Source organism: Gekko japonicus, unplaced genomic scaffold (assembly GCF_001447785.1).
Source record: "Gekko japonicus isolate JY-2015 unplaced genomic scaffold, Gekko_japonicus_V1.1 scaffold462, whole genome shotgun sequence".
Taxonomy (NCBI): domain Eukaryota; kingdom Metazoa; phylum Chordata; class Lepidosauria; order Squamata; family Gekkonidae; genus Gekko; species Gekko japonicus.
In genome coordinates this window covers 125,397-139,000 of record NW_015175369.1, presented here as the reverse complement: position 1 = coordinate 139,000, position 13,604 = coordinate 125,397, and the positions used below count along the sequence as shown (strand labels likewise).

Sequence of the window (13,604 nt, the reverse complement as noted above, 5' to 3'; positions counted from 1 at the left end):
GAAAATAAGACACTGTCTTATATTTATTTTTTCTCAAGAAGACACACTAGGGCTTATACCACAAATGCATAGAAATCCTGCTAAGGCTTATTTTTGGGGTAGGTCTTATTTTGGGGGAAACAGGGTAGCACTTTACATCACCACTACGTATATGTATACACATGCATGTGCATGTGTGTATACACACACCAAATACTATCTATAGAAATGGAGGGTGAGACTGGGGCGGGCAGGCAAGGTGCTGCGCCCCCTCCTACGGAAGCTCATATATCTTAATTTTAAAGGTTAGCAGAGGAAGGCAAGCTGCACTCCCGAAGTGTAAAAAACTATTGCTCGTCTCGTTTGTTCCATGTTCCCCCAAACTTCCAGTTTTTTCTGTTGAAAACTCTTCTTGTGGGGGGATGAGGACTGGAAAAATTCAGGGAAGATCCATTCTTTTTTCCCCTGGGGCATGTCAGGTCCCGCTGACTTTGTCGTATCTCTCTTCTGAGTAACCATGGGACAGATCCGCCCACGATGTCTAGAGCAAAAAGGAAGTTGCCTTATGCCGTACCTGATTTGGTTTGGTCTCTGTCTGCCATCCGTGTTAGGATGAGAACGGGCTGAATGAGGATCAGCCGGAAGAAGAGCCTATTCCGGAGACCCGAATAGAAGTGGAAATTCCGAAAGTGAACACTGACTTGGGAAACGACTTGTATTTCGTGAAGCTTCCCAACTTCCTCAGCGTAGAGCCCAGGGAGAAAGCCCAGGTAGAAATCCTCTTCCCCTAACCCTGCCGCGGTCCTGAGAATCTGCACTCACGGTTCGGTTGAAGATCTCTGGTACTGTCTGACTTGGTATGAAACCACTTCAGGTGTTCAGCTGATATAGTGTGCGCCATGCTGCAGTGCGCTGTTCGGTATGGGAAGTGCAGTTTCTGAAGCACAGGTGCATTTATGGTGTGCTTGCAAGGAAGGGTGGCCTTAAAATCCAATTAAATAAATAAAAATATGGTAGCAGAGTGTCTAATCATGTATTTCAGACCATTCGACCCTCAGTATTATGAGGATGAATTTGAAGACGAGGAGATGCTGGACGAAGAAGGTAGAACACGGTTAAAACTGAAGGTATCGCTTGGAACGCTTCCTCCCCTCCCCTTGTGAAGATCATAACCTGCATTGACTGGTTTCATCTCTTGTTCGTTCAAAATGCTCCCATCTCACCTTCCTGCTTAAACGATTGGCATCCTGAAACCCGCATCATTAAAACAAACATACAATTTAAAAGTAGCAGTACCAAAAACATCCATTTAAAAATGGCAACAATGGCAAAAAGAAGCCATAATATCTAGATGATGCTTTAGAACTCACCACTTGGGGGTGAGGAGCAGTGTGGGATGGGGGAACAAATCCTGGATCGAACTTTGCTGCTGACGTCGGGGGGGGGGGGATGATTCTGGTCAGTCTTTACAAGGCTGTTGAAAAGATGCCTGCAATAATGTGTGTGGAACGCTTTTCACCATTGTAAAGCGCAGTATAAATGCTGGGTGCAATTGTTGTTGCTGCTTAGTTACGTGGAAGTCTGATGTCTCTGCGGGAGTTCCTCGGTTGGATCCCATGATCATTTCCTGCAAGGATTGTGGATCTTTCCCCGCAGCCCTTTCCAGCCACTTTGGCGTAGTGGTTAAGAGCGGTGGACTCTAATCTGGAGAACTGGATTAGATTCCCCACTCCTCCAAATGCAGCCAGCTGGGTGACCTTGGGTCAGTCACAGTCCGCTCACAGCTGTTCTCTCAAGGGCAGTTCTCATCTCTCAGCCCCACCTACCTCACAGGGTGTCTGTTGTGGGGAGGGGAAGGGAAAGGAGTTTGTTAGCCGCTCTGAGACTCCGAGTGAAGGGCGAGGTATAAATCCAATCTCTTCTTCTTCTACTTCTTCCACAAGCACCAGCTGCACTGGCTCAGGTGATAGGGGGTAGTTTTGCCCCATTCCCCCCAGTGCAGCATCTCACTCAATGTGGTTATCAGTGCAGATGAGTCCCAACCAGTGTTCCCTCTAAGCTGAGTTAGTGTGAGCTAGCTCACAGTTTTTTTCGCCTCCGGCTCACACATTTTTGTCCTAGCTCAGGAAGGAGGGCTCCTGAGCAAACTAATCTATGCAGTAGCCAAATCGCTCGCTCACAACTTTCATGCCAGTAGCTCACATAGGAGAATCTTTGCTCACAAGACTCCACGGCTTAGAGGGAGCATTGGTCCCAACTACCCCAGGAATCAGCTTTCCCAGGGTCCAGCGGGCCTGCTGAGGGGGAGGCAAATGTGGGAAAGTTCTGTGACTGTCAGCACCATCCGCTGAGTTGTCATGTGATCAAAGCCCTGGTTTGTGGCAGTAGGTGCTTTTATTTTTCAGAGTTCCCAGGTGGTCTTCCTGTTCTTGTAACTGAGAGGACGGACACCTTGGACACGTGTCAAACTCCCTTACTGTCCGGCAAGCCGAATATTAAGGATTTGCAGCTGATTTATACCACATGTTGCCACGGTGCAATGCCGTGAGCACGACTTTGTCCTTCCAAGTAGTATTTCCTCTCACCTTGCAAGCTTTTTTAACTTAAGAAATCCTTTCTCACTTGCCACTTCCGCCTCCCGACAGGTGGAAAACACGATACGTTGGCGGACACGCCGAGACGACGAAGGAACCGAGATCCGAGAGAGCAACACACGGATTGTCAAATGGTCCGATGGGAGGTGAGCTTGCTTGATGTGACTGGGCCTCTTCTGGTCATAGGTAGACCTCTCTTCCTGGGCTAAATGTCTCCTCTGGTACCAATCCACGTTCAGCATGCTGGGCTGGAGGCCATGCGATAGGTTTGGGGAACTGGGAACTCGGGTGAGCTGGCTAATTGCCCTGACCTGGATGGCCCAGCCCAGCCCACTCTCCTTAGATCTCAGAAGCTCAGCAGGGTTGGCCCTGGTGAGCACTTGGATGGGAGGCCACTGAGGAAGTCCAGGGTTGCTACCCAGAAGGCAGGCCGTGGCAAAGCACCTCTAGATGCCTCTTGCCTGATGGCCCCGGCTAGCCCCATCTCATCAGATCTCAGAAGCAGGGTCAGCCCTGGTTAGCTCTTGGATGGGAGGCCGCCGAGGAAGTCCAGGGTCGCCATGCAGCGAAAGGTGACAGCAAACCACCCCCACTCGTCTCTTGCCTTGAGAACCCTGCAGGGTCTCTATCGTTCGGCTGTGACTTCACGGCACTTTCCACCACCAGCCAGTGGGAAGAGCCTGCATTGCCAAGTGAGGCATTTCTGTTTTGGTGGGTGATGCTCCAGTAACAAGCCCTTACCAGTTACGAATTTGCTACACTCGTGAGCACCTTCTTGCACATGTGAACCTTTTCCTGCTTACAAGCTGAGTAGCTCAGCAGTGGTTTACGGTTTGCATGCTGATTGGAATGCCCATCTTTTTTTTTTCTAATGTTCTATTGTATCCCCATATTGTTATTACATTACAGTTTAGTTCCAACTTTTTGATACTTCCCCCCCCCCATTTTATCCCTCCCCCCCTAAGGTGGCCACCATCATGTTATTCAAATTACATTTTCAACCATGAGCACATTCTTTCCAACTTTTCAAGTATACCCCTGTTGGCTTCCCCTTTATAAACCCATTTAAAGTATACCGACCATTTCTTTTTATCTCCTTCATTTTTACAGTCCATATCTTATCTTGCTTTAAACATTCCAATATGTCCGATTGTATATATTCATATAAATATTCATTCCATTTTTCTAAAGTCCATTTTGAGTTCTTCCAACCATATGCAATCACTGCATGCGCTGCTAATAACATTACTTTGAAAATATCCTGATTTTGTTTCTCAATTCTATGGTTTCCGAATACACCCATAAATAATAAATCTACATCTATATCCAGGTTGACTTTACATAGCACTGCTATTTTCCCCCGTATCTTTTCCCAAAAATCTATCACTTTTGGGCATTCCCACCATAAGTGAGAGTACCACCCTTCTTTTGCATTACAGTGCCATTAGGTTTCGTCCCTTTTATCATATATGCCAGTTGTGCAAGGGTTCTGTACCACTTCCATATTATCTTTCTTTCAAGTTCTCTATACCTTTCTAGCTTAATTTTCTTCAAGTTCACCATTAACTTATTGACATCCTCAGTAGTAATTTGTTTTTCCTTATTCCATTTGTTTTTTAAGCTTCTACACATAAATTCCTTATTTTTCACCAATTCGAAATAAATCTTCCCTGCCAACCCTTTTTTTATTTCTTTCACATATAGTATTTGTTCTATATTATTATCTTCCCTTTTAATAGCTTCTTTATACTTATCTTGTTTAATTAAAGAATATAATCCCATTGAATTTAACCAATATCTATTTCCTAGTTTTTGATTCAACTCCTGAGGCGTTAGTGGATTCCCTTGGCTATTATACATATCCTTCACTCTTAATATTCCTTCCTCCTGCAGGTCTTCCCAGAATTTCGGATTCACCTCCTTCTCCCATATATACCTAAGTGGAGTCCATTTCGAAGTTTGTGGCATCAATACCTTTTCCCACCTCTTCCAAGCAAGCAAGGCTGTTTTCCTTGGTCCCTCTGCTTGTCTTATTTCTTTTCGTAAATCTCTAGAATAAATTCCATAACTTCCTGCTCTCTTATTTATTGCAGATTCCAATCTTACCCACTTGTCCTCTTTCCTCCATTCTAACTCCATCACTATTTTTAGCTGAAATGCATCATAGTAAGCTTGTATACATCTTTTCTTTTTTCTTTTCTGATTTGAAGCATGTCTCTACATCTGGGGAACGAAGTGTTCGATGTCTATAAAGCACCACTGCAGGGAGATCATAACCATCTCTTCATCAGACAAGGGACGGGTCTTCAGGGGCAGGCCGTGTTCAAGACAAAACTAACCTTCAGGTAAGATTCTTGGACCGTATTTGACTCAAAAATGGATTAACAAGTGCAGCCTGCCAGGGTGGTCTAACCGTTTGCGTGTTCCCTTTAGGCACTGGGACACCCGGGCTTCAAACCCCTATACCACCATCCACCTCCATGGGTGATTTTGGATCAGTCACTTGCCCTAAGCTATTTATTTATTTATTGTCCGCCTTGCAGCATTGTTGTATGCATGTGTCAGGGTGCGTAAGGGTAGGGTGAAGAACCATGTATACTCTGTGGAGGAAGGGAGATTTTAAAAATGTACCAGATTGTGACAATAGCAACAGGAGACAAGATTGTTCATTTACTGCCCTCACCTTTGTCTAGAGCTTATATGCACACTGGGCTGCTCATCCTAAAAACCCGAACAAGCAACTTGAGCTGCCAAATTGAGTCCATTCAAACTGGGCTACATGTCGGCTGTCTACTCTGGATAAGGCAGCACCTCTGTATCGCCTTTCTCAGCCTTTCTGTTTAAGACCTTTCAACTGGAGCTGCCAGAATTTGAACCTGGGACTTCTCTGTATGCGAAGCGCAAGCACTGTACAACGAAACCGAGTTAAAGGACTGGTCCATCGAGTTCAGTCTTGTCCATTCTGACTGGCCACAGCTCTCCTAAGTCCTGGGGTAGATTTCTTCCCCAGCACTTGTTGAAGAAGAAGATGATGATATTGGATTTATACCCCGCCCTTCACTACCTGAAGGAGTCTCAGAGCGGCTTATGATCTCCTTTCCCTTCCCTTCCCTTCCCTTCCCTTCCCTTCCCTTCCCTTCCTTTTAGGTGGGGCTGAGAGAGCTCTTTCAAGAACAGCGCTTGAGAGAACAGCTCTGAAAAAACTTGTGACTGACCCAAGGTCACACCAGCAGCTGCAAGTGGAGGAGTGGGGAATCAAACCCGGCTCTCCCAGATTAGAGTCCGCGCTCCTAACCACTACACCAAACTGTGGCTCTCTTGCTTGAGAGCCTTCTCCTTTTCTCTTTAAGACGGGAGATGTCAGGAATTAAACTTCGGACTTCCCGTGCTTAGTAAGTTTATTAAGAACAGTCATAAGACCAGCAAAATAGACCAAAATAGTACAGCACAGAATCTACAACATAGGATCCTTATGGCCTTAATTACTAAAATACCAAACCGGTCAATTCCATCATAACTGGCTCGAGTTACAATACATTCTGCGCTTTTTGATTACCAAGTAACAATATTTAGCAACATTGCGTGTGACAGAATCATAAGTATCGGCCAATAAAAACTTCATCAAACAATCCTCATCATATGTAAGATAATGAGCCAGGGGGTGCTTATAGCTCTGTCACCAAGCTGTAGCCCTCAGACCTGGAATTCTACAAGCACCCGGTGGCCCAAACATAACTGATTCAAATTGCTTAGTGGGCCTGACATTCCGAGCAGGGTGTCCAGCTCTCGTGGCTTCCTACTGGGCGTGATCCACCGGGAACCCTCTTTTGCACTTGTCTCATTGTAACAAATAGGGGGTTGCACAGACAGCAGCAGCTGTGTCCTCCAGCATGGTGCCAGTGGGGGCGGCGTTACACGTCAGAGAGCTTTCTGGATTGTGGCAAAGGAAACAGGAAGAAGGGTGGTAATGTAAGCAAAGCAGGCATCCCCAACATGGCGCCCACGGACATCATGTCGCCTGCTAACACCTTTCCTCGTGCCCCGCCAAGTGTTTTTATAAAGTAGGTGGGGCCAGGTGAAGGTTTCGCCCCGTAAGGGTTCTGATTGGCAGTTGGAGATTTGATTGGCTGTGCAGAGCTTTAAGAATGTTGCTTGGGCAGCAGCTGCCACCAGAACACAAGGATTGTCACTGTGGGACTGAAGGTAAGCCATGGCAGCCATTTTGTGGCTGGCTCCGCCTTGTGGAGCAGCCATGGTGGCTACAAGCATGGACGGCTTCAAAAGGGAATTAGATAAGCATATGGAGCAGAGGTCCATCAGTGGCTATTAGCCACAAGGTATAGATAGGGACTCTGGGGCAAGTGATGCTCTGTCATCTTGGTGCTTGGGGGGGGGTCAATAGTGGGAGGGCTTCTAATGTCCTGGCCCCACTGGTGGACCTCCTGATGGCCCCTGGTATTTCTGGCCACTGTGTGACACAGAGTGTTGGACTGGATGGGGCTTTGGACTGATCCAGCATTGGCATCTCTTATGTTCTTATGTTATGTTCATTTTGTGACTGTCAGAATTCCAAGGGTGCTCACAGGCTGAAAAAGGTTGGAGACCTTTGAAGTAGAGGGTGATGGTTGAAGGACACTCCTTGTTTTGCGTTTTGGGTATTGGACTGAGGAGTGGCGGGTGAAGAGTGGCCCAGAGGATGGTGGGAGCTGGCAGCAGGTTGAAGTTTAAGAGGGCTTCTCAGCTTTATGGTCATGTGTTCCCTGGCCTTTAAAAACAACAGTTTCTCCAGCAGGATCTAGTGGCACCATTGGAACTGCAGTGCTCTACAAGAAATTTTAACCCAGTAACATTTTTGTGACAGGCCTCACTCGACAGACAGTGCCACACACAGGAAGATGACGCTGTCCCTTGCGGACAGGTGCTCAAAGACGCAGAAAATCCGCATTTTGCCCATGGCGGGTCGCGACCCAGAGTCCCAGCGCACAGAAATGATTAAGGTATAGTTTGGGCTAGGATAAGGGAAGAAGCTGTTCTAAGCCTGTGTGTGTGTGTGTGTGTGTGTGTGTGTATCAGTGTTCACTCTAAGCTGAGTTAGTGTGAGCTAGCTCACAGTTTTTTAGCCTCCAGCTCACATTTTTGTCTTAGCTCAGGAAGGAGGGCTCAGAGCAAACCAATGTATGCAGCAGCCAAATCGCTCGCTCACAACTTTAACGGCAGTAGCTCCCAAAGTAGAATTTTTGCTCACAAGACTCCACAGCTTAGAGGGAGCATTGGTGTGGATATATATATATATATATAGAGAGAGAGAGAGAGAGAGAGAGAGTATATGGGTAGTATAGTTATTTTTCCAACTCAGAAAGACATGAAGCTTCTACAGCACAAGAACAAGTACAGCCAGTTACTATTCTAGAGCTAAAAAAGAGCCCAAAATGCTATGGAAAGCAGCCTAGTGGTAGACGACGTGGCCTGCCTATTTCTGGGTGTGGCACCTTGGACCGACTTGCCACTTCTCCCCTCCAGTATTCTCTTATTTCCCGGTGGGTGGCTATCCATACTAGCCTTGTTTGGGCATACTAGCAGACAACGTTTTGCTCTGAATCAGGGAGGGGAAGAACTGGAGCCTACGAACCCCGGGGCTCATTCATGTAATGCCAACAGCTTGCAGGGGCATCCAAACCGAGACCCTGAGTCCGTCGGGGCTGGAGTCTGAAAACTACTAAGACGGGGTGGGGGGGTGAGGTGGGAAAGGAGAGGTCAGGAAAAGGAATGCTGCCATCCCGGCAACCCAGCTTAGGCAACCAATCTTTGTAAATCGTTTATTGTAGCACCAGTACAGTTGGGTAAATTGAAGAACGCTGGACTCTGCATACTGTATGAAAAACAGTTTTTTCTCCCTGGGTGCAATCGTAGAGAAGGGAAGGGGGTAAAAATAATTTAGTGGGTTTGCAAAAACGTTCACCAGCCCTGCAGTACTTTACTCAGTGTTTGCACACAGGGAGTTTTTCACATGGGAGGGAACGGCAGGTGCCATCGGCAGACTGAAGTGGTACACTCTGCTCTACCACCTTTTTGGGTTGCGCCACCTCACTATGCCGCTGAGGACACACAGCGCCAGGGCTGTTGGTAGGGAATGGACTGCCTCAGGCAGGCGTCCGGTGCAGGGCCGAGCCCTGCTGGAGAGTCCCTTGTGTCTCATTCCCCCGTCTGTGCTGTAGAAAGAGGAGGAGAGGCTGCGCGCTTCCATCCGCAGAGAGTCCCAGCAGAGGAGGATGCGGGAGAAGCAGCACCAGCGGGGGCTGAGCGCCAGCTACCTGGAGCCCGATCGCTACGACGAAGAAGACGACGGCGAAGAGGCCATTAGCTTGGCGGCGATTAAAAACCGCTACAAAGGGGGAATCAGAGGTATGCCCGTCTTGCTTTTCAGCTTTGGTTAGCCCCCGCCACAAGGAATTGCGAGGACTTTGAAAAGTTCCTTCCAAAGAGGGTTTAGATACATTTGTAAGGGAAAGATGCTTCGGGGGCGATTCCGGCAGCAACGGCCGAGAACGGTCCAGAGGGATGCTGGGGACCTGAACGGCAAGGGACCGAGCTCAGTGTCTCGCCCTGTCCGTGAGTTTCCCTGGCACTGCCACTACTGGACTATAAACGTCTGAGCTTGGTTGATTTTTGTTTTCCCCTGTTGTGTTTTCCCCAGAGTTTTCGATCACATTGTGATTATTTAAAAAAAAGCTCACAAATATTTTTTTAAAATTAATCTAAACTCTTGTCTTGGCAATTTAGTTTTCATTGACAAATCACAGCAGGAGAGGGATGGAGCCTCCAGGGACTTGGGGTAGATAAACTGTTCCGTCCTGGCCCCCCAGCTGGTTTTGCATCAGCTTGGCTGGATTGCCGGGATGGCCCCCTTCCTCTGAACAGCAGCATGGGAGGCTTGAATGCAAAGGTTGCAGCCTGCCTAGGGAAACCCACCAAGATGTGTTAAGCTCCGCTCTGCTTGCAAGATTCCAGTTACTACAGGAGCTGCTTCACCTGTGGTGATTTCTTTGCACAGGTTTTGGTGGGGAAGGAATTTCACCACAGTGTGAAGATGGTGCCATCTTGTATCTTAATTAGCAGCAAGATTGCAAATGTGCATGCAGTAAAACGAGCGTGTGTTACATTAACACTGGCTAGTTTGCATCTTTCAAGCTGGGGAATGTTTGTTGTTGTTGCAAGTGGCCTATTTTTTCTTACTTACACCCCACTTTTCTCCCCACTGGGAGCTCAAAAGTGGTTTACCAATTCTCCTCTCCTCCATTTTATCCTCACAGCAACTCTGTGAGATAGGTTAGGCTGAGTGTATGTGACTGGCACCTGGTCACCATAAGGATAAACATCTGGAGCCAGAGGTCCATCAGTGGCTGTTAGCCACAAGGTACAGTTGGGACACTCTGGGGCAGTGATGCTCTGAATTCTTGGTGCTTGGGGGGGCAACAGCGGTTGGGATTCTGGAGTTCTGGCTCTGCTTGTGGACCTCCTGATGGCACCTGGGTTTTGGCCACTGTGTGACCCAGAGAGTTGGACTGGATGGGTCTAGAGATGTAAAATTTCCGGAAATTTTGAAGCTCGGAAAAAAACCCGGTTTTTCCCCAGTTTTTTTTGGGCGGAAACGGAAATTTTTGGAAAAATTGAAAAAAAAATGCTACATTAGCATTTCTTTTGTCTTTTCTAGATTGAAAGTCATTCTGTTACTTTAGGAACATAAAATATTACTATGGACATTTTTACTTGGCATGAAATTATCACAACTAGCATATTAAAAATATAGTATATCCAAACAATTATTACAAACAGAATACTCACCCACATGCAAAAACAAAACTGAAACCTTTTTATTTTCTTCTGACAATAGCACCTCCTAAAGGAAGAAATGCATCTTGTTCTTGCATTGGAGAGTTCAGTTTGTAACCTAGGACTTGCTTGTCCTCAGTGCACAGAAATTAGATCAATCTGATACCACATATATAAAGAAATGATTTGGAAAATATTTGAACACCTTGTCTTAAAATATTTTATTCATCATGTTAAAATAATGCATTCCATAATCAATTTTTTTTCTTTTCTTTTTTCAATTTTTCCAATTTTTTGGAAAAAAACAAAAAAAGGCTTCAGGAAAAAAACAGAAAAACCCGGGTTTTTCCCCGAATTTTTCTGTTTTTGCATCTCTAGATGGGTCATTGGCCCGATCCAACATGGCTTCTTTTATGCTCTTATGTCTGGGGCAGTGATGCTCTGTCTTCTTGTTGCTGGGAGGGCAACAGTGGGAGGGCTTCTGGAGTTCTGGCCCCGCTGGTGGACCTCCTGATGGGTTTTGGCCACTGTGTGACCCAAAGGGTTGGACAGGATGGGCCATTGGCCTGATCCAACATGGCTCCTCTGATGTTCACCTTTCTTGACATAGTGGGGATTCACACCTGGGTCTCCCAGATCCTAGTCTGATGCTCTAACCACTATGCCATGTAGCCCTAGGCTCACTTTACTCTGAACAGCCAGTTTTAATCTACAGTTGACTTTTTTTCTTTTTTGCCATAATGGTGCTTGAAACTTGAGTGTTTGAAGAACAACCGTGCCTATTTTTCCTTTCAGAGGAGCGTGCTCGGATTTATTCTTCCGACAGCGATGAGGGGTCGGATGAAGATAAAGCACAGAGATTACTTAAGGCAAAGAAACTCAGCAGTGATGAGGTAAGAGAAGCTATTTGAGGGATGGGAGTGTGACAAATGTTTGTCCTAGTTCTTGTCTGAATGAATGAATGAATGACAGATGGGTCTCTGTTAACTGGATACACGAAGTCTAACCCTGCATAGTCACTTACCTTTAGGATAGGTTTTTTTATTTCTGTTACAACATTTATTAATTTCCCTTCTACCTTTTGGAACTCCAGTGTTTTGGTGGTATCGTCAGTGTGTTTGGGTGTGCACTCAACTGAAGAGCCCTGAATGATTTTGATGGCACAGAGCAGGTGGCAAAGAATTGAGAAACTAGATGTGAAAGCGCGTCATAGAAAATGTGCCCAAAGTTGTTCTGTAAATCCTATCAAAGTCCTTTTATGACTAGTCTGAAAGTATCATTGCCTGTAAATAGGAGTCTTGCGGTACCTTAAAGACTAACAAAATTTATTTCAACATGAGGTTTTGTGACTTAGAGCTCTCTTCATTAGATGTATCCAGAGCAGCTAAATTTAGATTTACTAGTTCGATCACCTGAACAAAGTTTGAGTCCAGTGGCACTTTTGACCAACAAGGTTTTATCCAGGGTATAAGGTTTCGTGTGCTTCATCAGATACACTTCATCAGATACATGCACACGTAAGCTTACACCTTGAATTAAACCTTTTTGGTCTTAAAGGTGCCATTGGACTCCAACTTTGTTCTGCTGTTTCAGGCCAGCACATGGCTACCCCACCCGAATATAGTTCGATCACGAGAAAAGGAGAAAGAGGGAAAGCAGAGAGGCCAGTTTAAAACAAGAACCAAAGAGTGTTCGCTTCTTGTTTCCTTTGTTTTACAGTGGCACCTCCTTTTAATTTTTCCTCATTTTCCCCTTCTCCACATCTGTTGCTTGGACTATAAACTTTGTGACTTCATATGAATGATCCCTGCACCCAATGCAAGTGAGCTCTGACTCACAGGAGCTTATGCTAGAATAAAGTGTGTTAGTCTTTGAGGTGCCATTGGACTCCTGCTGTTAATTTTGGTCCTTCCAGAAGGGGTAGCTGCGCTAGTCACCTTAAAGACTACTGTAGTATGTGCTTTTGTGAATCAGCGCCCACCTCCTCAGTTACAGAGAAAAAACCAAAATCATTTTCCTCATTATTAAACAGAAAATTAGGGGAGGGGAAAGAGAGGAAAGTTGAGCAAAGAGAGGCCTGGTGTCATAAATCTACTTTACACGGAGAGTGATTAAAATGTGGCATTCGCTGCCGGAGGATGTAGTGAGGGCGATAGGGATAAACAGCTTTCAAAGGGGATTGGATAGATTCATGGAGGAAACGTCTATCAGTGGCTACTAGACATGGTGGATGAGGGAAACCTCCACCCCTTCGGAGGCACCAAGCGTCTGAGTCCCAGAGCCAGGAGGCAACTTTAGGGGAAGGTCTTGGCCACTGTGTGAAGCAGGATGCTGAACTAGATGGACCCCCGGTTTGATCCCGCAGGGCTCTTCTTATGTTCCTGTTCTCTGTGTCCTGGAATTGAACCATTTGAGTAGTTTTGACCAATGATGAGAGAGGTCAGTTTTGGTACAACATCCTGAATCCTTTGGAATTAGACTGTAAAGATGCTAAAGTTGTTGTCCCAAAATAAATGCCCATTTCTTTGTTTCTTACTTACTGACCAAGATCCGACAAATCCATGTGACTCTTTCGCAGACCGCCTTAAGGGGCCTGCATGAAATGTGGCCTCTCATACAAGAGAACAACCAGCAATCCCACTAGGCCCAGGCCAGATTCTTTGTATTCTTGCCACTGTTTTGAACTTCTTGTTTCTGAATAATTATAAAACCACCGGTAATCTTTTCTTCTTCTTCTCTGTTGTCCTCCATCTTAAAAAGCGTTTTGGATGCTGAAATTCACACTGTCGCCACATGGGGGCGCTTGAAGTTTTTTTAAAGAAGCAAAGGGACAAGTATTTCAGCAGTTGCCACAACCTGTGTGGGGTTTTAGCTATCCATCCATTGTGAGCAGTGTTCCCTCTAAGCTGAGTTAGTGTGAGCTAGCTCACAGTTTTTTAGCCTCCAGCTCACAGATTTTTGTCTTAGCTCAGGAAGGAGGGCTCCAGAGCAAACCAATATGCAGTAGCCAATGCTGGCTCACAACTTTAATCCCAGTAGCTCACAAAGTAGAATTTTTGCTTCCAAGACTCCACGGCTTAGAGGGCAGAGGTCATTTCGGGGGGGATCGCGGGGGATCGCAGTTCCCGCGGGTGAGGTACGGGGGCGGGGCACATGACGAAGCCCCGCCCCCCGCTTCCGGCCGCCCCGCTTCCAGCCCTC

The 13,604-nt window shown here is 46.2% G+C and overlaps 1 protein-coding gene across 1 annotated transcript in view; it reads left to right on the top strand.

Moving 5' to 3' along the window:
* Positions 1 to 13,604, top strand: part of LEO1 (LEO1 homolog, Paf1/RNA polymerase II complex component) — a 27,677-nt gene that overhangs the window by 11,476 nt on the left and 2,597 nt on the right. The window contains exons 7-11 of the mRNA XM_015425480.1: positions 2,625 to 2,719; positions 4,784 to 4,918; positions 7,435 to 7,570; positions 8,789 to 8,975; positions 11,199 to 11,296. Coding sequence (XP_015280966.1) covers positions 2,625 to 2,719; positions 4,784 to 4,918; positions 7,435 to 7,570; positions 8,789 to 8,975; positions 11,199 to 11,296 — 651 coding nt within the window. The remainder of the gene's footprint in view (positions 1 to 2,624; positions 2,720 to 4,783; positions 4,919 to 7,434; positions 7,571 to 8,788; positions 8,976 to 11,198; positions 11,297 to 13,604) is intronic.